General features: G+C 35.1%; 1 protein-coding gene across 3 annotated transcripts in view; it reads right to left on the bottom strand.

The window, feature by feature from the left end:
* The window catches only part of ARHGAP24 (Rho GTPase activating protein 24), a 771185-nt gene that overhangs the window by 442554 nt on the left and 304765 nt on the right, over positions 1-23866 (bottom strand). Inside the window, exon 2 of one of the 3 annotated variants that reach the window (XM_067736517.1) lies at positions 325-401. The exons of the other annotated variants lie outside the window; for them this stretch is intronic. Coding sequence (XP_067592618.1) covers positions 325-328 — 4 coding nt within the window. The 5' untranslated portion in view covers positions 329-401. The remainder of the gene's footprint in view (positions 1-324; positions 402-23866) is intronic. 3 annotated transcript variants of the gene reach the window in all.

Below are 23866 nucleotides of genomic sequence, written 5' to 3'. Positions count from 1 at the left end.
GATCAGAGTTTCAATGAGTAATAAAAAAGGTATTTGGAATAGATTTGAAAACAAAACATAAGGAACTATTCATGATATGAGTGGCAAAGATAGTACATTTTAATCACTATACAGTATATTTTCAGTGATATGTAATTATATCTAAAGAAAAAAGTACAATAATATATTTCCATCTATATCTGATATGTGTGTATGGCCCGACTCTTATATTGAGGGTGCTAAACAATAATACAATGTAGCATATTATCTGATGCATCTTCATGTCCTAGACTAGGGATATAGTATAGGGATCCTATATTAAAGATGGAAATATTGAAATCTCACCCATCTAGAGGTGATACTCCTGAGCACGTCAGCCATCAGGACATGGAAACTACACCCCCCAATAAGGCACAGGTCACCTGGAAAGAAAGTAACATTTGGGTGATGGAGTGATCCTTGAGTCTTTATCCGAAGAACTGAAGGCTTCCTCAGGGAAGCATTTGCTGATCTCTCTGATAAAGTTTTAAGTGTTTATAGGACCATATGCCTCTCCTCTGTGGCAGTTGCCACAAGCATAATTTTATATTTACCTGTGTGGTTCTCTCATTAATGTCTATTCACCTGAGTAGACCCTATGTTCTCTGAGAATACTATGTCCTTTTTGTGTGGGGACAGGATCATAATTGTATCACTTCAATGGAAACAGTGCCTAGCACATAAGAGTCAATAAATATTGTCAAATTTGTTGAATGAATTAAACACAGATGAACATTGAACATTAGAGATGTAACCTAAGTCAGGGTATATCTGTTACAATTAACGTCAAGAGAAACAAGGGATCACCAAATGGGAAGACTGAAAATAGAGCCCTTCATGTTTTCAATATTCAAGAGGTGAGCAATGGGAGAACGTATGGAAGAGATGGCTAAGGAACTGCCAGAACAGTCAGCGTTTAGGACAGGGGTATGAAGGAAGTCAAAGAGGAAAGAACTGTAAGAACGAATGATGTAGAGAGAGAAGCATCAAGGCTAAGTAGGTGGGAAACTGCAGAAGGGCCACCAAGTTTGGGGATTGGAGATGACTAGACGGTTTAAGCAGAAAGAGTTTCAGAGTGATAGAAATGGAATTAAAATGGAAACGGGGAAAAAATGGAGGTAGTGAGTATGGACTAGCAAGTTTGCTTTTCCAAGAAAATCAATAGTGAAGAAAATAGAGAAATAAAGCCATAATTTAGGGATGCAGGTCTTTTAAATTGCATGAGGGACTAAGAGACATATTCATAGACACACACACATACATCAAACTGCATCATAGAAATTTTGAGTAAACTCTGTCTTAGTCTTTTGTGGGGTGGGGTGGGGAGAAGAGAGTTTATGAAGAATTTAATGGGCATTAGGAAGGGCTATGTGATTCAGATGTGACAACATTCTGCTTTGGAACTGGTTATTCTCCATAACCAAATCACATCCCTTCTTGTAAGTTTTATGGGTTCCTTTGTTTTAGTCATCACTAGGATTGTCAATAAGGTAATGTGGAGACTCATTTCTGCCTTAAATCTCCTGAGCCCTTCCTAACCTGCATTCAATTTGTGTGCTACCAATCACATGGTAATTGCCAATTTCTACGTTGTTACGTATTTACCATATAGCTGACTCCCTCGTTTCAATTAGTAGTGTTATATTTATTGAATTGAATTGAATGCATGCTCTTCATACACAAGTTGGATAGTTTGTGTCTGACTTGCAATAGTGAGGAATAATTCTGAATATAATGGCCATTTTTTCTTCAGCTTTTTATTTTTAACTTCTTACCATTTAACAAAAAGGTGCAATTTATTTACCATCTATTAAAAAGTATGAAATGAATGAAGCTGTACAAATAATGCATTTTTGTGCTTCTAAACATCAATGGAAAATCTATCAGCTAAATTTGAGGCATTTTATAATTATATTTTGCAACTGAGCTCTAGGAAATAACACACTTGGACTTTGAGTTGGAATGTGTGTGTTCTACATACTTCAACTCCTTGTCTTGGGAGACATTCAGACCCACTTAATTAAATACACAGCTTTAGGGAAGTTATTGTCTTTAACTTGTAAATACAGCCAGAAGCAGCCCAGCAGATCTTGGCTAAATGTGATTTGAACTGGAGGGAGAACAATCATGATCCCCTTGTTCAGTCACTTTTATCTACTGCCCTGAGGTCACTACTAGTGCCTTTGATTAGGTTGGAAAAGTAGGGAGGTCAAAAGGTGTGATCCCACTGATGTCACATATGTCTGATTGGCAACTGGAGGCTTTGTACAAATAACCTTATGCATAACTAAACATTAACATAATATGGGGACTAGCTACTACACTCTGTTTCACATAGCTGATCCTGTGTTTTCAGAAGTCACTAATTTTTCCTTACCATCCTTCTTTGAACCCTCACATATTTCCGTCTCACTTAATCTTCTCCAACTGCCTTCTCTCCCAATAAACAGACCAATACATTCTACCTGTAACCAGGCAAATCTGTCAACACACTGGCCCCTTTTGTTGTCCTCAACTATTATGCATCCTTTTGTTGGAGGATGTGACAAGAGAGCAGACCTTCCTGGTCTGACAGAGCCCAGCCCAACCACTTCCTAGTGCTGAAAACCTAAGGCAGTTATTGACAATAACCAATTAACAACTTAAAGATTGATATTAATTATTCATAACTTAAGGAAGTTATTTACAAAAACCAAACTTGCTGATTATTGTGTGATTTGCATAAAACTGGGTGTATCCAGAGCTTAATGAAGAGAAGGCAGTCAATAATACTTCCTTCTTTTCCCTGGTGTCTTTTTCAAGTTACCCCAAATTTACCTTTCCTTACTGGTAACACTTTTCATTTCTATGTCTAATTCTTATATCTAATATATAAGACATATATATATATATATATATATATATACACACACACATCTGCTATAACCTCCATGCTAGTGTTGGCTGCTTCACAGGCTTCCCTAGACTAGTTCTGTTTGCCTCAGATCATTCCACTCATTTATTCCATTATCCAGGACTTGCAGACTTCTCATTCTCCAATTACTGAGCTCTCATGTGCATGTTGAGCAGGCTCATTGATGTATAGGTAAAAGCATCTCAACTAAGGTTATAATGCCCTATATGTCCTCTGTATCCTGGGAAGAGAACAACTTAACATAAGCTAGTTATTTAGTTAAAATCTTTCTCAGATTTTTAAATTAGTGATTATCATAATATATTTAGAATGTTAAATGGGATTTTATTGCATTTGAATATATACTGATTTTATAGTTACAATAATATTTATAATCACATAATAATCATATCCACAAAAAACACAAAATTTGCTAACATCTTTATGTTTGGCATTTGACAGCTGAAACAGTGGTTGAGAGGTGTATTTCAGATTATATAAATAGCACCTTAGAATCCAAAGGTATATTCTACCCCCACTCATGAGGCAGGATACCCCTTTTTCTATGCAATAAATCATGAAGAATAGTTTAGCCTATAAAGCTGATTAAGTGCTAAAAACTACATTCTCAAAGGTGTGGAACAGCAGAGAATTCATTTTAGAGAATATTTTCATTCAGACTTTGATTGCTGAATGCATATCAAATAAAATAGACAATTAAACAAAGCAACTTGACTGACAGAACAATATAAATTTTAGGTCGAAAGTAAAAATAATTAAAAGGAAAATGTAGGAAAAACATTGAATGCATTTCACTAAAGTACACTTACCTAGCTAGAAAACTAGGATATTTCTTTATGGGCAAAATTAACAATAAAAACAGTAACAACAAAAGGATAAAAATGACGTCACCTCCCTCAAGATGAGAATTAATATGGAGATTTCTTGATTCATAGGAAACATTTCATTTGAGAATTAATACTATAATCCCACTCACAAACATATCTAGTAGCTACTTTTTTTTAACTCTCTGCTAAATACTCTTGCTATATATTTTATCTCAGACTGTTAGAACACTTTTTAGGCTTTTATAAGCTCTCACATATTGAAAGCAAAACACAAAACCATGACCTTGAAGGTGATTTTGTTCCAGGTGTCACCCCATGGTCGTAGCAAAGAGTTTTCCTCTCCCAAGTCAACACCTTTTGTTGACAGAACTGGCTTTTGTCTATTGAGAGCTGCCACTGATCAGTGACTAGAACGAACTCAGGAACTCAGAAGTTTTCCATCACTGACAGAAAGCAGTGGACAATATAAAAATAGCATTATATACTAAGGATTTGTTGAGACTTCCTAGCAGTGACAAGATTAGAGTGGTCATAGCACAAAGTTTTTTTTTCATGCAGCAAATCATGAAATGGCAGACAATCATGGAAAATAATATGCCACTAGGAATAACTGTTGTCAGATCTAACTGATATTCAAATGTTTATGGTGTGTTCACAGTATTTGTAGTTTCTCCTTTCAAAGACCACAAAACATTATATTTGGTGTTAAAGTCTTTCATGGCGAAACTAAATTCTGCAGGATCAAACTGTAGATAAAGATGCTTTTATAATTCCAAATGTATTCTCCAATTGAACCATATATTCTCTATTGGAAGAAAATTACATAGACTGGCATGATTATGGATACAGATAGAGATAATGTTTCAAAAATTAATTATCCAATCCTCAGTATAAGTATTTGAGTTAATTATCCTCCATTTGTCAATTATTCTCCACAGCCCTCATTCCTGTAGGATCATTCTGTTTTTCTCTGTCTTGATAAGGAATTCTTTCCTTAAAATCTCTTCATTCACCCCTATGGGGTGAATTTTATTTTCCGACAAGGACCCTAAATGAAACACTATCACTCACAAAAAGACAAAATAGGAACAAATGAAATGTGCTACTACATACTTCTAAATTTTTAAATCCCAATTCATTTCACATTATGACTTTAATATTGATTCCTGAAAATAATGGTATCTATCATCTCCATTATCACTTATGTGGCCAAGTTGCTACTATAACTTGATAAAAGTTTGTGCTTTGCAATTTTACTATATATCCAAATGGAACTTAGGACTCTACAGTTAATAGATGCTCATTACAAAGAGAACCATAGAAACTGGTCACTGATTCAGCATGATGTGGAAAGGAGATGGATTTTTGAAATAAGAAGGCTGCGGATGAAGCTAGTTCATACAACTCAGTTTACAAGCTTCACTTGCTAAATGGAGGAAATAAAAACTCATTTTGTAGGATTGCTGTGAGAACAAAAACAAACAACAAAAATGAGTACTTAATGAAAGAGCAAAGTACTATACTCAGCAAAGGTATTTATCTTATATTTAAAGCTAAGAGAGTTGAAATACTTATATTAAGGATTTAATAAAACATAAGTTGCAAGGCCAGTAATAAAACACTAGGTATTGAGATGCTTCTCCTTTCCTACAATGATCAGCCTAAAATCAAAATGGTTTAGAGAAGCTGTAAATTAGTTAGACCTGGAAGGTCACTTATGAAGTATGTAGAAATTCATTCCTCATCCCTCCAACACACCCACTCAATGTCAAAGTCCTATGCTTAAAGAACTTATGTTCTTCGATATCACTAATCTACTCATTCACTGAAAAATTATTCATTGATAGTTTCCTATGCTCCAGATACTGTTCTAATTGTTGGGGACAAAGCAGTGAACAAAATATATCATCAGTGTATCTTGCCAACAGTAATGTCATCTCCCAGAATTTGCTGTGCATTTCTTTCATTGAAATCTTCGTTTTATCTTCTTCTCTTGGTCCTGTATTTTTTAACCTCTAGGTGTGGCCAGCTGCTGTACTTGTGGGTCTTGGTCAAAAAGTTGGTACACAAGATCCCATTGACTAATGCTTAACACATATACCCTAAAAAAGGAAAGATGGAATTTTACACAGAAAGGGAAACTAATCACCCCGTCTGTGTAATTTGTGTTTCTAGAAAATTATAGAATACTAACAAACTGCATGAAACCTACTCTTAGAACCCCAAATACCTTGATTATGGAAAATAATCCCTGCACTTATGCAAATAAAAAAACCTAAGGCCTAATACTCATTTACTCCTTAATTATTTCCTTGGGCAAAATTTGCTAAGTGCCAACTCTCTTTAGAATGAATTTCCTAGAAATTCTTGAATAATTAAATACATAAAATAATACCATCCAAGAAGAGAATCCAGATTCACTGAATGATTTCTGACTCTATTCTTATACTAGAGAATGTTAAAGAATGTCAGATGTAATTTCTAATTACAGAGAGCTTACAATCTATTTGGGGGGGTCAGATATTACATATGGAACAATTAATAAAGCCAGTATTAAATATATCAGTGTTATATTTCTCAATAAAGTGTTATTTGGGTACTTATTGGAAAATCACAATCCAGAAATGCATTCCAAGTACCTCTGTCCTGCAAAATGAGGGTGATAAAAATGTACAATAGGGAGAGCTGATGCACTGTGTTCCTGGAGACTTGCAAAGTAACAAGCCCTCTGGACTAGTAAAGGCGGTAAAGAAAATAGTCTTCTGAAAGTTAAATAACACAGTGAAACAACCCAGAGCAAATATCTACATAGGAGAAGTTCTCATAAGGTAGTACTACACTGTGAAGGCAAAGAAACAGCTTATCATGATTCTCATCCATTTGGAAAATGCAGTAGACATTTGTTAGAACTTCACTGGCTTCATACCTAATGATTTTTTTCCCTATTTTTATACCCACTAGACCCCTACTTTTTTGATAAAAATGAAAAGTAGCTCAGGAATATTCACCTGTTAAGTAGGCCTGGAGGATTACATGGCCCTTCTATTTTCTTTTTCTTTTTTTTTTTTTAATTAAGAAGCAGATCTCTTTTTTAAGTGAACTGAAAAGTAATTCTTTCACCATAATAAATACACATGAGACTGAGGTCCATTTTTTCATACATTCAAGCGTTCAACAAATATTAGTTGAACGCCACTTTAGTCCTCGGCATTGTTAATATAATATGAACAGATTTAAATTAACTAATTCTCAAAAGAGGCAAAATGAAGTGGAAAGGTTTTTTTTAATAGCACAACATTCATATGGCCAAATATAAAATTGAAGAAATTAGCTTTATAGTCAACCAGATGCTTTTGCTTGGCAGAAACCTCCTAAATGGGATAACTAAAATATTAATAAGCCAGTAAAATGACTTGGAAGAAAATACTTTTAACATATTTGGGGAAACCCGAGAGATAAACTTCTTGCCTGAAGAAGGTTAGTAAAAAACTGAAATTGCTGAGATGAACCCTGAGCAAATTGATATTCCAGCTGCATGACTCAGGAAAACTGCATCCTTTTAGTGTCTGTTAATCATTATTTAGAACAGTTGCTCTCAGGGGTGATCCCCACCCTAACTCTTCTGAAGACATTTGACAATATTGGGAGGTATTTTTGGTTGTTGAAACTAGAGAAAAGGGGTTCTCCTGGTTTCTAGTGAGTAAAGGCCAGGAATTCTGCTAAACGTCCCACAAGTCAGCCCCCGCATAACAAAAAATTATCTGACCAAGAATGTCAATAATTCTGAACTTGAGAAATGATGATGAAAAGCCAAGGAAAGAGTGATCCAAAAGATTTCAGGCCAATTGAACTTAAGTAAGTCCTCTGACAGGTTTCACCAGCATTTTACTCTCAATCAGCAATTACCTTACACTTAAAATCAGAAGATTAGATCAAGTCAAGTGTGTCTTTTCATAGTACAAAATTAAATAAAATTAGATTATAAAGAAACAGGTGCTTTATTTCATCAGACATAGGAGCAGCATGTCACAGAATTATGCATCACAGTGTACTTGCCAAAATCTATAATTTGATTTAGGACTGGTGCATCTAGAACACTATAGCTCACGGTCTCCTCTTGGAAATAAATTTGAGCTCCGATAGAATACTTGATGACAACAACAAAATCTTTTTATGTTTATGTGCACATAACCTTTAAAATATCTGTACCCCTGATATACTACAATGACTATACATGATATGTACAAAGGGATTTTGCCATCACTGACGATAACCAGCTGAAGAGTAGTCAAGGTGTTATTATGTATTTGACTCAGAGGACCAAGACTTGTCTCTATCTTTCATGGTGTTAAATAGACAAGTATCAATTGAATATCACTATAACTAGAATCAACTGAAATGAACAATTCTTTATTACTGCCTATGCAGAGAATGTGACATGAATACAATTCATGTCCAGTTACAACAATCTAGGACTCATGCATATGCAAAAGACATACAAGCAATATTCATCTGTTTGAATTTTGTTTAACAAACACATAGTACTAACAAGGCATTGTTATAAGAGCTTTGAAAATGTTAATTCATTTAATCTTCATGAAAATCCTATGAATTAGATGCTATTATAATCCTGACATTTACAGATGATGAAAGAGATATAAAGAGGTTAATTCTCAAACCCATGTCATTAGAACCTAATTACACTTTGCCTACATTATTGTTACAACTGCCAACTGATCTTCTACCCCTCAATCTTTCTCCCTCCAATCCCTATTTTAAACTGATGCCAGAGCCATTTTTCTGTAGCATATCTACTCATTAATTTTGCTGCTTAAAATTCTCCAAGTACTCCTGATATCTTCCTGGATTATTACGATTAAAAATAAGAAACAGTATTTTTAACACAGATAGCTCATACTTTTTTCTTGCCTTTTGTGTATAAAGTCCTGCATTGATCACTTTACATGTAATATCTTGTTTAAACCCAGCTGTCATGATATGGAATACAGGGTATGCCACAATCTGACCCAAATCTACACCTTTTTTCATGCTTTTATTCCTTTGCATGGACTGGTTCCTTCTTTTAGCAACTTTCTCTCTCTTTGCTTTCTTACACAGTTCTACTCTTCAGTTTCCCCAGAGCTAGGTAATCTATTCTTTGTGTTCATAATGCACTTCACACACACACTTCTATTACAGCACTGACCATATCATATTGTAATCTACTGTTCATACACCTGTCTCTTATCAGTGTTTGAGAAACTCATTCCAGATTCGTTTATGTTCCTGGCATAAAAGGTACTAAACAAACTTATTGAATATATGTCTCAGGAAATCAGGGGAAGAAATGGGTGTTTGCTGTCAATGTTGAGCAGCAGAAAAATCCATATCCACTTCTTTGATCAAATCAACAGATTTTGTGCATGAGGTAAAATTCCAGGAATCATTTAAAAGAAGAAAAAAAATACTTGGCAGGTTTTTGAGAGAGTATTTCTGTTTTCAAAGTGATGCTCAGGAAGCAATATGAGAATGAGTGCACCTAAAAAGCATTAAGTTGTCCTACTTGGACAAGAAGAGAACAAAGGTATGAAAGAAGAGATGAGTGAAACAGTTCAACACACTCAGGTAAAATTTTCCATAGGTAAAATAAGGGTCTCTGAGTGGATGAGGTTAGCAATAGGAGACATTCAGAAGAAGAGAGGCTTCCTCAAGCTAGAAGTGGCTTTGCCATATTTGAATGCCATATTTGAATGTTCCACTTTTATGGAAACATTATGGCTCAAAACTTTTAATTTTGCCTTTTTATTATTAATATGCACCTCTTACCTTCCCAAATAAAAAATATGCCCTGTTCATCATAATACTCTGTACCCTACTGCAACATTTGACACATAATGAATGGGTTTGCTAATTGCATAGAAATCACAAGTGAAGCTTATGAGGAGGTAGTGAAAATATGCTGGAGCTACGCTGAATGGAAGAAATGCAAAATTACTTTGTATTCTAAATTATAATGAATTATTAATAAGAGACAGCCTCAGAAAAGACAGCAATGTCCCCTGAAACTATTCCCACTTCAGCTTTCCCTACCATAATGTAACTGAACATTTCTATCATACCTTTCTCTGGTGCTCTGAATGCCTATACACACTCCATTGATCTATCCCATGTCTCCTGAAAGAAGCAAATGTGCAGGATGTTGCTGACCCACAATAGATGAAGCAGAAGTGAACTTTAAATAAGATTCAAGAATAAAATTACTGCTTGAACTCCTAGGAAATAAGTTACATTACAAATGTACAGATCATGTGTAATAATCCTAAAAGTAAAATATTAGTACAACATAATAGAATTGTTCCATAAGCATGAGTCTAAATAAATAAACTGAGTACTATTTATCTTTAAAGATGATAGGTAGATTTTTTCCTCAATAATATATAAGAAACTCATAAATGTATTACTGACAGTTGTTCAACAGGAGTAATTAAAATGGTATTCACATTCAAAATTTCAGTAACTATCTAAAGCAACTTCCAGGGCTTCCCTGGTGGCACAGTGGTTGAGAGTCCGCCTGCCGATGCAGGGGACACGGGTTCGTGCCCCAGCCCGGGAAGATCCCACACGCCATGGAGCAGCTGGGCCTGTGAGTCATGGCCGCTGAGCCTGCGCGTCCGGAGCCTGTGCTCCGCAACGGGAGAGGCCACAGCAGTGAGAGACCCGCATACCGCAAAAAAAAAAAAAAGAGCAACTTCCAGTAGAATCCAGAAATCAGAAAGTAAGCTTGTTAAATTGCAATAATCAGCAAAAACCATCCCATGAGTGGTCCTTTTCTCTTCAACAGGCAGGACCCCTGTGGTCTTCAGTAGCAGCTTCAAGGTAGCCCCCAAACTATTGGTATCCAATACTTAAAATCATTAGGGTTTTCCCAGGCAACTACTTTTTATCTCATAATCTGATTTTAAGAAAGTTGTATTGAGGTGTGAAAAAAAACCTTTAAAGCATATTTCATTCTCTGTGCAGTCCAAGTTAGTGTTCATCAATACAAGTTCATCAAAACAAATGCTGAATTCATTAGGTCCATAATCTCTATTTCAAAGGAAGGAAATGGAACTAAGTGATTAAGAGCCTGCACCTCTGATAACAGGCACCATGGGAGAGTATAAATGTTCCTACAAAAAACCTGCTTCTATTTTTCTAACATAAAGAATGAGAGTAAAATAAAAGGTTGACTCCCTAAGAAAACAGGAACACAGAGAATACCCTCTACAACTCTCTATGAACCCCAGGTGTGGCTCCTTGTGTAGGTGACATTCATGGCCAATGCACAAATAGTAAAATATTTGGTGGGGTGCTTTCTTCCAGGAATGGTGACAAGTCTGCACTGAAGCAGCCACAGTATATCACCTATTCCCCTGGAAAGCAGTCTCCAAAAGACTGACTGTAGTGATTAAATTTAATGAGCTAAAAACATGCAAAGAACCTAGGACAGGACATGACACACAGTAGGTGCTCAATAATTAGTATCGCTTATGTATAGAACATTCTTGGCTCAAATAGCAGTATGCTCTGAAGATATAACCAAGGTTTTTGTCTAAAAAGTTAATGGCTTTCCATGCTGACTTTTTTTTCTTTTAGAAAATTCATCAGAATTGTGTAAGCTGATTTTTTTAATGGAAAAGTTAAAAGCTTTCCTGGTTTTCTGAGATAAGTCCTACTGCAGAGAATAAAGAAAGCTTGACTCTAATATAGTAAGATATCTAAAAGGTAGACTAGAAGAGGTGTGATAAGAGCATAAATGTATAGCATGAGCCAAAAGCATGAGCTATATTTTTTAATGCTAATAATACATAGGCATGTGAAACTATTAACAAAAATACAGCTGTGGGAAAAAGTCCAATTAAATCTTGAATAGTTTATAAACATTACTGCATTTTGGTATCAAAAATGTAGTAATTTGGATATTAATAAAATAGTGGATAGAGTGTAGATATAAATGAAACCATGTCAAACTATGTTGGGCTGGAGCAAAAAGGTTAAGATCTCATATAAGTGGCCTCCATCACAATACAGGAATGTAAAGACACTCCATTTCACAAGAACCCCAAATGCAATCAAAATAAATCAGCAGAGTTGGGCAATCAATAAGCCATCTCCTCACTTTCCCTGCTCTTCACTCCTGTCACACTTCTGGGATTTTAGTCTGCTAACATGTTTTGGGGTGTTTATAAGATATTAAATCTAAAGTACAGAGCCTTAGAATTGTCTCACTAAAAGCATCATCTAGGCCAGCACCTACAGTAATTCAGGTTACTCATTGCACAAGGCAGCCTGATGGAGAGAGAGGGGGGAGGTGAAATCTACCTCATGCTAGCCTCTTGTACTGTAGCATGACCTGCATCTTTCTGAAGGATGAAGAGACCTTTTCTACTTCATATAAAAGTGCCATGTGAGCAAGCGGTGGCCCTGTGCATTGCTACAAATGCATAAATGAGCACTCTGCCATGGTGATTCCAGTACAGGCTTTGGACTAAACCACATTTGGATTGAATTCCTAGTGCCATCTCTTACTACAAGTAGGCCTTATCCTTAACCTCTCTAACCTGTCTCCCACATGTAAAATGGAAATAGTATCATCCACCATGCAGGGCAGTTGTGTGAACTGCAGGTCCTGAATGGTCATGGAACAGCATTTTTTGTTCATATGTTCAATACGTGATAGCTACTGATACGATTAACTCTACATATCTGTAATAGAAACTTTACTTAACTAAACTCCTATCCATTAAGTTGTTAAACTATTATACAGTGTGTTAAAATCTTATCCATTAAATGGTTAAAATCTTACACATCAAAGAAAAATAGTTATGACAAGAATTTAGTTATTAAATATTGAATGCTTAAGCTCACCCAAGAATTTGTTAAAAATCTAGCCCCATCCTAAGATTCTAATTCAATGGTCTAAGATGGGCCAGAGAGGGGAGTGTCAGGATTCTGCAGCAAAATTCTCCAGGTAATTCTGGCATAGATGAACCACACTTTGCCAACCTGTACTACATATAGAGAATATTGTTATCTTCAAATGAGCCTGTGAGTAATAACTGATAAATTATCCAATCTCCAAAAAACTAGCTAGATATACAAATGTAAACCATGGGCAAAGAATTGGGTTGTTCACCACCTCTATATGAAAATGACCAATATGTATGGAATTAATCCCATCACAGTACAACCATGTCAAGAGTATAAGTTTTAGAGTCCACAAATATGCATTTATTAGTATGCTTGTTCCCTATTAAATTATAATTCTGATGTAAGAAATTCAATAGAATCAAATTCTTTAAATACTTTATCTCATTTTTTTTACCAAGAAACTTTCCTCCACAGAGGAGGAAAATAACCTTTCTTCCTGCCAACCCATCTATAAGGCATTTATTTATTTGTAAGCTAAGTGACCATAGTTGCTAACTATATTTACATGTTCTGAGTGATAATTCCACTTCAAAATTTACCATGCTCTTTAAACATGCTAAAAACCCCTAAAATAACATTTTCAACTTTATGCCTTCAAATTGTCCCAAATTACACAATTATCTTTGGCTGACTAAGTGTAAAATTTTGATAATTATGACATTTTCCCACCGTTTACTCTTAAGGTAAGGAGAAAAGTATTTCTGAGTTGTATTGTATTTTGTTTTTATAAAGTCATTTTGAAATCCTAAAAGATAAAGAAAGACAATCTGTTAGACTAAACAGATAGAAAATAATGATTCAATTTTTTCTTGGTTTGAAAATGTCACCACTTCAAAGGCAAATCATGCCAGGAGCATTTACCCACAGTCCTCACATAAGTTCTAAATCTGAATACTACTGTGACAGTGGCCAAGATAATGGGTCTTTGGAGAAACCATTCTTTATTCCCAATCTTCACTTTATTACTATATTGCATCGTAAGGAGAGGAACATCACATACATGTGCTCAGTGAATCCCACGAACGGTGTTTATTGAGAACCCAAGCACTCAGCAGTTACATGATCAGAGTGAAGCATGGCTCCCTGAATTCCAATAGTGCACACGATCTGGAAAGACCCTCAACACTGTCATGCAACAGCTACAGAGCAATTAGTGACTCAACTAGTAGTCTTGGCTATAACTGCTTTATGAACTAAGAAAAGGAAAGGAAAGGAATGACTGAAGTTTACTGTCATTAGGAAATGTCTCATTCACATTAACGAGGCTATCAATGGCACAAATAACAGACATTTATATTTGTTTAAGTGCTGCTACTCTAATCAGGTTTTGATTAAGTCATGTCTAAAATTGGTTTGGGTTCTTTGAGACCATAGAAAATGATGGTAATGAGGAGGTACTCTGGGACATATATGTTTGCAAGCTATAATTGTAAGTTACTTTTTAAAATGGGAAATCTAGGAGACATGTACAGTACTTTAAGTACTTTAGTTCTCCTGAAATGAAAATGTGACTTAATACATTATTTTCATCTTAGAGTTAATGGTGAAATTAGATGACACAGGGAAAGTGTTAGACATGTAATAAGGATCCTTAAATAGTAGAGGCCTTCCTTACTGTCTGAGAAAAGAATGTGATCTCCATTTATGTATGGGCCTTTGTTCTCAGTACTGAATAGCTAACATTATCTGAATACATCAGATACCATTCTACCATGTCAGAGACTGGCAGAGCCACCTGGATGTGTGTCAGCCGCCAAAGGGCCAAATGACCAGCCCATCTGGCATGTGGTCATGTGACAAGCAGGCTATTCACGTGTACACATCAGACAAAAAGATATAAAAGCAGCTAACTATCTGAATAATCAGGGGAAAGGCAAGTCAAAACAAAGTGAGAGATGTACCTCTTCAGCTGGCCCCAAGGGAAAAAGAAAATCATGCAATTATACAATTCACTTACTTTGTATCATGTGGATAAACTGAGAGGATCACATGACAGCACAATGTATTACAACAAGAAAGAGTTTTACAGACAGGGATTTGAGTTCAAATCCTGGCTCTACCAAGTTATAAGACCCTAGGTATGTTACCTAAACTCTTTGAGCTGTAGTCTCCACTTCTGCAAAGTTGGGATAGGATCATCTACCTAGTTAATTTTTTTGATGTTTACAAATAATCCTTATAAAATACCTAGAACAGTAGTTGTCCAAATGAGAATGTGAATAAACAGTGAGGGAGGAGTGAAGGGAGAGACAAAGAATAGTAATAACACATTGCCTGTATCTATCATCACCACGGCCTTCAGTTCTGCTGCTGCTAACACTACTTCTATTACTACTACAAACACCACACCAACACGTATAATTATATAATATTATGGAGAGTATGTTGTTAAAAAATGATTTATAACAACCTAAGTATTTGATATTTTGGTGTTTTATCACCTGAGTTTATCATGTAAAACAAAAAACAAAAACAAAACAAAACAAAAAACTCTGAAATGTGTGATTGAGCTAGACTAAATTTATGCTTATTTTATTAATATGTCATTTAAAGTATATTAAATTAATAACATTTAGTAACATTAATCTTTACAATGCTCTTGAATAAATCAAATTCCATTAACTACCTTAATTTTTTTTTCCAGGCTTAGCCTATACGCAGGTACTAACAAAACAGATGCTCTAGCATTTTTCTATTCATTTTACGAATTTTTATTGAATTCTTGTCAGAACAATTCACACAATGTGTATTTTGCTAGAAGTCAAGCACAAACTGAATTGAAAACCATTAATATAACACATTAAGATAAATACTGTACCCTGTTTTCTTTAAACTTCTCAGAAAATTCTACAAAACAGACATCAAACATTTCAATCATTTAAAGAATGAGGGTTTAATAACTTGATAGCTTTAGCTTTTTTACTGACATCCTGATACAAACCATTTCTTTCTAACTCAGCAGCTTGCCATTAAATTTGGTTAGTGTCCTTGATTGTAACTAATAAATGATAACTATATTGGCCTTTTCAATGGGTTGTAGTAAGATAGTTCCTGTGGAGTTTCTTGTGAGACTCATGAAAAGTATGGACTATGCTCCTAAGAGTATTTTAAACAGGTGAAAATCAGTTAAAATTAATATCAAGTGCAGTTTTATTAACTGAATAAATAGTCCATTAGGATCAGCAGTAGGTAGAGATACTAAAAGAGGGAAAGGAGTGACCCAAAGGTTGGAAGTGTCACAAAGAACAGGACCCGGTCTGAGGATGATGTGTGGCGAGAATGGTGAGATGCTGCAAGGCTCCCATGTGGAGGGCTGCCTGTGTAGCCTTGGGAATGAGAATAGGAGGATGTGAACTAGAGGGTGGTAGTGCATGAGTGTGGTATGCCTGGATGGAGGTGGTAAAAAAGGGGGAACATTATATATAACATGCGTATTAGCACTTCAAATTTTTCTTAAGACCATTTTGGCAGTACCTTGCCCTCCATCCACCTGACACTGCTCTCAGTCACTGTGTAACTTTCAGTGCCTTATCTCAACAATATTAGGGGCCTCCAAATGTTAGTATTGAGGTGGGGAATTGATGAACAGAGCATCGGCCAAGAAAATGGAATCATAGCATTGTTGTTTAGGAGTGCAACAGATTGTCATTTTGGGAGTCAATGTATTGAGGCCACGGTTAAAGAGCTTGGGAAAAAGACCACTGAAGTGGGCAAGTTATAACCAAATAATATCTAAACTATAACTTGGCATAGTTTTTCTTAACCACCTTTTCTGCCCTCAAATCCTCCTCTAATCTTTTTCCCACTCCTCCAACATACTCTCTACTTGAGTAATTGTCATTTACCCGAGGGTTTTCTAAGTGCACCATACAGTCTTGCCAGTGTCATTGATCAAATCATTAACCTTGCCTAATATTACCTTTTCCCCATATTTTCCCATCCAAGTCCAATCAAAGATAATCATGTCTGCATCCTCAAGATTTCCTGCACCAAGCATTTTACATGTTCAACTGATTATCCTCTGAATCAACACTGGTAGAATTGGGCACTGCATGGATAAAGGTGACCTGGGAGAGGGGAAGGGATAAATTGGAAGATTGGGATTGACATATACACCCTACTATATATAAACTAGATAACAAATAAGGACATACTGTATAGCACAGGGAACTCTACTCAATACTCCGTAATGGCCTATATGGGAAAAGAATCTAAAAAAGAGTGGATAAATGTATATGTATAACTGATTCACTTTGCTGTACACCTGAAACTAACACAACATTGTAAATCAACTATACTCCAATAAAAATTTAAAAAAAAAAGATAACGGTGACCTAGATGAGTTCAATACCTTATATACAAGAGGAAAGACAAGGGGTATTTTAGCATAAATTAGAAGATGAAATGTGGAATACGTTTGCCTATATTTGCAAATATTTATTGCTGATTGAGAATCCATTGTGTTCTTAGTACTACATTAAACATTAAACATTATTGCTGGCTCTGTGACAGAACTGGCATTCTCAGAGGGAACATTACTTACGCTCACCCTCTTTGTTAAGGTACCTCCTATATTAAATAAAATCAAAAGAGACAGATAATGTAGCTAACTTTTGACATTTGCTATATTCCCTAAGAAATGGTATTGTAATCTAAGAAATCCATCAATGCCTCTAGTGACAGCTCCATCTCTCCTCCGTCACCTGAGCACTCAGATTTATGGATCATTTGAAAAGTCCCTGACAATCTTTTCACCTTTTACATCACAAAACTGCATAAATCTTATATGTTTTCCTACATTACATGTGGATATTAACCCCCTTTTTAAAACATACTATTTGTCTTGTTTGGCTGGTTTATGGTTAAGAAAGAAGGCCAAAGATGTTTTTGAAGCAATAATTCATTAAGTATAAAGGAAGGCTGTGCCAATGGTTTCATCTTACTAGGTAAGCATGTTTCTAAAGAAGACAACAGTTAAATGGATAGAAAAAGTGTAAAAGTGACTTGAAAAAAAATCATCTCCACAAAAACATTTTTGCAAGATGGAATGTAGAAAATGATGTAGGAGAGAATTTGACAGCAACCCACAGACAGCGAGGACTCTGAAGACAAAGAGCATTCTTTCATTTCTTCATTTCTCTCTTATAATCAACAAGACTAAGAGACTTCCAGTCCCAATGAAGAATTCAGTGGAGGGAAGGATGAAAGACCATCTACCATGTGACTGTATACTGCCTTGATCCTAGAGTCAGCTGATGAGAATGGTATTCCTCCAAAGACAAGTACATTCAGAGCCTAGAAGAATCTAATTGCTTCTTTGGAAAGGCTTCTGGGCTGACTCAGTTGCTCTGAGTAAGGCAACTAAAATGATGGACTTTAAATTATAATTTTATTGAGGACTTGTTTCATGTGTATGTCCTGTTCCTCCAGCAAAGCTTAAACCATGTCACCCACTCCCAACCTCTCATTAATAATAATTAATAATTAAAATAATTTTCTGATTTATTTGGCAAACAGTGAACCGAGTCTAGGCATGATACTGTGCCACTTATCATGAGAAAGGGATTAGCCATGTAGGCAGAACCAGACAGTACTGGGTTCAAAATCAACCTTGGGAAGGAACATAACCTCTCCAAGCCTCCATTTCCTCCCTCGGAAAGTGAGGGTGGGTTAAAAAAACAAGTATATAGAAAAATGGCCCCCAGCTGGCATTCAGTACCTATTAATATGTGGTATTAAAGGGGATTGAGGAATAAATCAAGATCATTATTCCCAATGTGTTTAGAATCTAGGAAGCCATATAAAACATGTGACAAATTATTTTTATAAAATATCATCTAACTGGTATCCCTGGGAACAAGTCATTCTTCATAGCCAATTTTCCTGGTTGGCTAAGAATTTTATGCCTATGGACCTTTTTAAAAACTTATTTGAACTAGAAATTCTCTAAAAACATCTTCTTTGTTTTTTCCCCATGATATCCTGTACATCATTTAATATTTTCATAACTCTACATCACTTTACGAACATCAGTTTAGGGCACTTTAAGGTCTATAAAAGTGCTCTACCTTCAATGGACTTAGATTGCTATAATTTTGAGGCTTTCTGTGTGATATTTTTAGAAAGTCTTTTGTCCTTTCATCAGATGTCACTTTTTAAAGCTGTCAGAGTTCTTGCCTCTAATATTGCTTCTGCCTTCTAATTTACTTCTTCAAACCTACATTAGTCCGGGGAAGAAAATCACTAGGCAAGTTAAAATTGTTCTTATATTTTGGATAAACATAATGTATTCATTTAAAATTATAAATACATATCAGCCCTATGAATGAGAAATGATTTTAGAAATGACTAATGAAATAATACAAGCAAAGAGTCACAGTTTTTCAACCTAAAGTTTAAAATATCAGCCTGACAAAATACAACTAACATGAAACATTTAATAAACTGGGCAAGCCTTGCAGTATGATTGATGAAGGATTAGTATGTTTACATGCAAGTTCATATAAATCAATAAGAAAACACTGAATAAAACACAAGATGGAAAGCAAGTCACAAAAGAGAAATAATAACTAGTGAATGAAGGAAATTTGTTTTATTAAGTCAAATAATGGTAGATGAGCTAAACCTGCTAAATACGCAGGCTGAAATATACTATGAAGCTTCCAGGTTTCAAACAGTGAAGTACTACCTCATGCATAGACGCACAGATGCAGAGAACAGAGGAGGAAATTCAGAAACTGACTCAAGTACCACAGAAACTTGTTACGTGATAAAAGTGTCATCTCAAATCACTGGAGAAAAGATGGACTTTTTCAAAACTGGGGTTTGGGAAACTGGATAACCATTTAGAAAAATATAAAAGTGGATTCTACCTCACACCATATACAAGAATAATCTCCAAGTGCATTAGATATCTAAATATCAAAACAAAACAAACAAATAAACAACAAAAAATCGAAACCATACAAATACTAGAAGAAGACATAGGTACAGAGAATGTCTGTCTAATTGTTACTTAAAATCCAGATCCAATCAAAGTTTGACAAATTAAATAATATGAACTTAAGGGAAGAAACCTTCTGCATGACAAAAAAAAAACCAAAATCAAAAGACTAATGACAGAGAAAATATTTGCAGTGTGTATCACAAACAAAGACTAAATAAATCCTTAATTTATCACTTTAATGTATAAAAATTCTTAAAAATTAAGGAATGAAAGAAACCAAAATTCCAGCAGAAAAATAATATACAAAAATATGAAGTTTATCCAAAAATGATATATAAATTTCCTGGCTCACAAAAATAAGGAAAGATGGAATTCTCAAAATAAGAGAAATTCAAATTATAATTATGCATATTAGATAGACAAAAATGTTAATATTTGACAGCACACTCTGTTGGCAGTGCCAAGCAGAAACAGACATTGTTAGGTACTGAGGTAGGAGTACAACATTGTATAACCCTATGGATAAGAATATGGCAACATCTTTTAAAAGCTACACTGCATTTACCCTGTGACCAAGCAATATTACTTCTTGAATTTTACCTTAAAGATTCAGCTCTAAAATTATGAAACAATTTATGTTCATTGTTTACTGAGAAAAAATAATGATCATAATAATTTTGAATGACAATTTTGTAAGATAAAATATGGAAATAGCCTAAATGCTACTGAAAAAAACTTTTGATACCACAACACAATGAAATCATATGAAGCTGTAAAAACAAACAAAAAAAAAAGAAAAGAAAAATACCAACAGAAAAGAAAACAAGGAAGAGTACTGGAAACCTCTAATGGAGTGTTTTACAGAATATATTGCCAAGTAAACAAAAAAAAAACAACAAGATATAAAAGGGAGTATTTACCATATCTTTTGTGCAATGAAAAAGTAAGAATAAGAATATGTATATCTTAGTTTATCCCTTTTTAAATAGTTTTTACTTTTAAACTATGTAAAAGATTTGCCATTCAGAAAATAAAATTATTTCCAAAAGAATTTTTTTAATGTGTCCTTCTACTTGGAGGAGTTCTCAGATGATAGGATATGTGTACCTCATGCATGCAGGCCAGGCTAAAAGTTCTGAAGTATAAAGCTCCAGCCTTCATCTTCCTAGATGAGTTAATTCTGAAAATATTCTACATGATCTCTGGATGCTCAGCAGTTTTGGGCTCTAGCTGCCCAGAGCTGCCCCCTATTCCATGAGTGCCCTTCACTGACTTTTTTTTCTTCCTTGTCTGGTCTCTACTTCCTCAACATGTTTCCTTAGATCATCTTTCACTCAAATCCTTGTTGCAGGGTCTGCTCTTGGGAGCACCCAAAACAAGACAGTTTGCATCACTTTTACATACACATTTACAATCATTTCCACATATTTTATTAATGCAAAGACAACACATGTTCCAGTTGGTTGAGCCAATGTAAGTTTGTGGTCAATATGGTCACTGGACAAGAACTTTAGACAAGTTTAATCAAGGGCTTTCTGGGAAGTTGGGAATAAATGTGGCTTCTTTCCCCTCCACTGCTAACTCTTTTCTTTCTGCTGTTCCTGACTCAAATAGTTACTGGGTCTACAAGTGGCTGATCTGAGAAGTAATCCCTATGTGGCCTCTTCCCCTGTGAGCTGAGTGAGCTCCATGTGTAAACCTGGCCTCTCAGAGCCCCAAGAGACCAAAGAGGGAAATGACTAGAAAGTCTGAGACCTCCAGGCCCTTTTATGTGGGAGACAAAAAGGGAAAGAGAGCAGGGAAGCTTCTTCCAGGCACTGTAGCAGGAGAATGAAAACCAATTATCTTCCTCCACATGAAAGGCTCTAGGGAAGAATCCATTTTCTTGCCTTTTCTAGCTTCTAGAGGTTGCCTGCATTTCTTGGCCCATGGCCCTCTTCCATCTTGAAAGATAGCAAAGGGCAGGTAGAGTCTTTCTCACGTCACATCACTCTGACACTGACTTTTCTCCCTCTCTCTTCCATATTTGAAGGACACTTGTAATGGCATTGCAACCACCTTGATAATCCAGGAGAATCCCTTTATCCTAAACCTAATTCCATCTTCAAATTTAACTCCCCTTTGCCAACTAAACTAACATACTCACAGGTTTCAGAGTGAACACTATTTGGGGGGTAGGGGTCACTATTCTGCCTACCATAAATGGTGCATGTTTTTCATCTGACAGTTTCTAGTTGGTTAATTGCTAATTTCCAGGAATGCTACATTTTATGTATATTAATCTTGAACCTAGTGAACATGCCAAACTCATTTCTAAATTGCTCTAATGATATGCTTGATGCCTATCTTGAATTTTCTATTTAGTCAGTTTCATTATTCATAAAATTTTCTTTTTCTTTTCCTTTTAAGTTCTTGCACAGCTTATTTTTTTTGACTTTTAAAGTTGCCTATGACATCAAGTACAATCCTGAATAATGGGAATAATCACAAGAATTTTTATCCTGTTGCTGACATGAATAGGAAAGTTTATATAACTTTCACAAATAACTATAAAATTTGAAGGAAGTTTTTGATGTCTCTTATTCAAAATAATGGAAAATTTTCTTTATCCTCCATAACTCTATATATACAGAGTTTATATCACAATGAGTGTTGAATTTTATTTAAGCTTTTTTCTCCATATATTGAGAAAATCATATGAGGTTTTTCTCCTAATTTTATACATGTCTGATTATTGAACCATCCTTGCATTTTTGAATAATCATCTCTTGGCTAACATGTAGTTATTTATACATGCTGAAAATGTTTTGTTAGCATTACATTGTTTTTGTTTTTATCTTCATAAGGGAGGATACATTATAATTTTTCTTATTCTATCCTTGTGTTCACTTTTAACATCAAAGTTACACTAGCTGCATAAACCTGTTTGGTTAGATATCCTCTTCTGAGTCTCTGCCTAGTTTGCCTAAGATAGGGACTTTCTGCATTTACAGTGTTTTTTCTTTTAAACGATGCCTGAGCTTGATGTCATTTGGAGATGGGGGAGGCAAGACATTTACCATTAATTTGATTTCCTTCATGGTTACTGATTATTCATAATTTTTATTTTTCCTCGGCTAGGTTAATAATATATATTTTGCTAGAAAATTATCCATATCATCTAAAATGCTAAGCTTATTGCTACAATACGGTCATACTACTCATCTGTGAACTTTAAAATCTCTTTTGTATCTGTAGTTTTGATGCATTTTCATTCCCAGTGTTATCACAGATTTGTGCTGTCTCCTTTTTTTTCTTGTTCCCATCTCTAGATGGAAATTTCTCCTGCAGCTGCTTGCAAATGGCTTTGTGCCATGGGTAAATCCTCCTGTGGAAAAGGAGATGAGAAGGTATTTGAAAGAGGAGGAAGAGGTCAAAGTATCTGAATGAGGCTACTCCTCCCAGTAGAGACAAAAGATATGAAGTAACTTAGAAAAAACGAGAGAGTTTAGTGATTTGAATAAATACCTGAAGAACAGTCTATTAGAGTAACCCTCTATAAATTAGCCTCTATGAAAAGAATAGAGGCTAGGAAAAGAATACTATAGTACCTTTGCTACCACTCTAACTCCATAATTTATCTTACATTTTCATACTCATAAAGTGTTACTGACATGAGAATTTTAGACAATATAAATCTATGTATGTAATAACTCAGTCACTTGTGACTGACACTTTGCATAAGCAAAGCAATAAATAAATTATAGATGATATTTAGTGTGATGCTACAGAAGGCAATATAAATATACATCTCATTCTTAAACTCATCAAGAAAGAAATGGATTACCTATTGCAGCACTGTTGGGGATATGGTTAGTTACTGAATGTGGAAAAGGTGAGCAATGTGTCAAGGAACTAACGCAAGAAAAAGAAAAGGTACACATTATGTGTACAGAATTATGCCAACAGGGAAGAATTTGAGGCATTATAGAATAAAATCTGCAGGGATTATATTAAAATAAACCATTTTACAATGACTTTCAATAAGACTGATGAGGAGCTAATTTCCAGAGACAGAAAAAAGGAATGCAGATCTTTTATAAGAGAAAAAAATTAAGGTAAAGGCAACGTACACACATTAGGAGCCTGTCATGACAGTTCTCCAGGTAGAGCAAGTAAAGACATTGCAACTGCGATTTAGATCAAACCTCT

This window comes from Pseudorca crassidens, chromosome 4 (genome assembly GCF_039906515.1).
Source record: "Pseudorca crassidens isolate mPseCra1 chromosome 4, mPseCra1.hap1, whole genome shotgun sequence".
Taxonomy (NCBI): domain Eukaryota; kingdom Metazoa; phylum Chordata; class Mammalia; order Artiodactyla; family Delphinidae; genus Pseudorca; species Pseudorca crassidens.
Note: the sequence above shows the minus strand (reverse complement) of the source record. Positions and strands in the feature narration are given on the sequence as shown.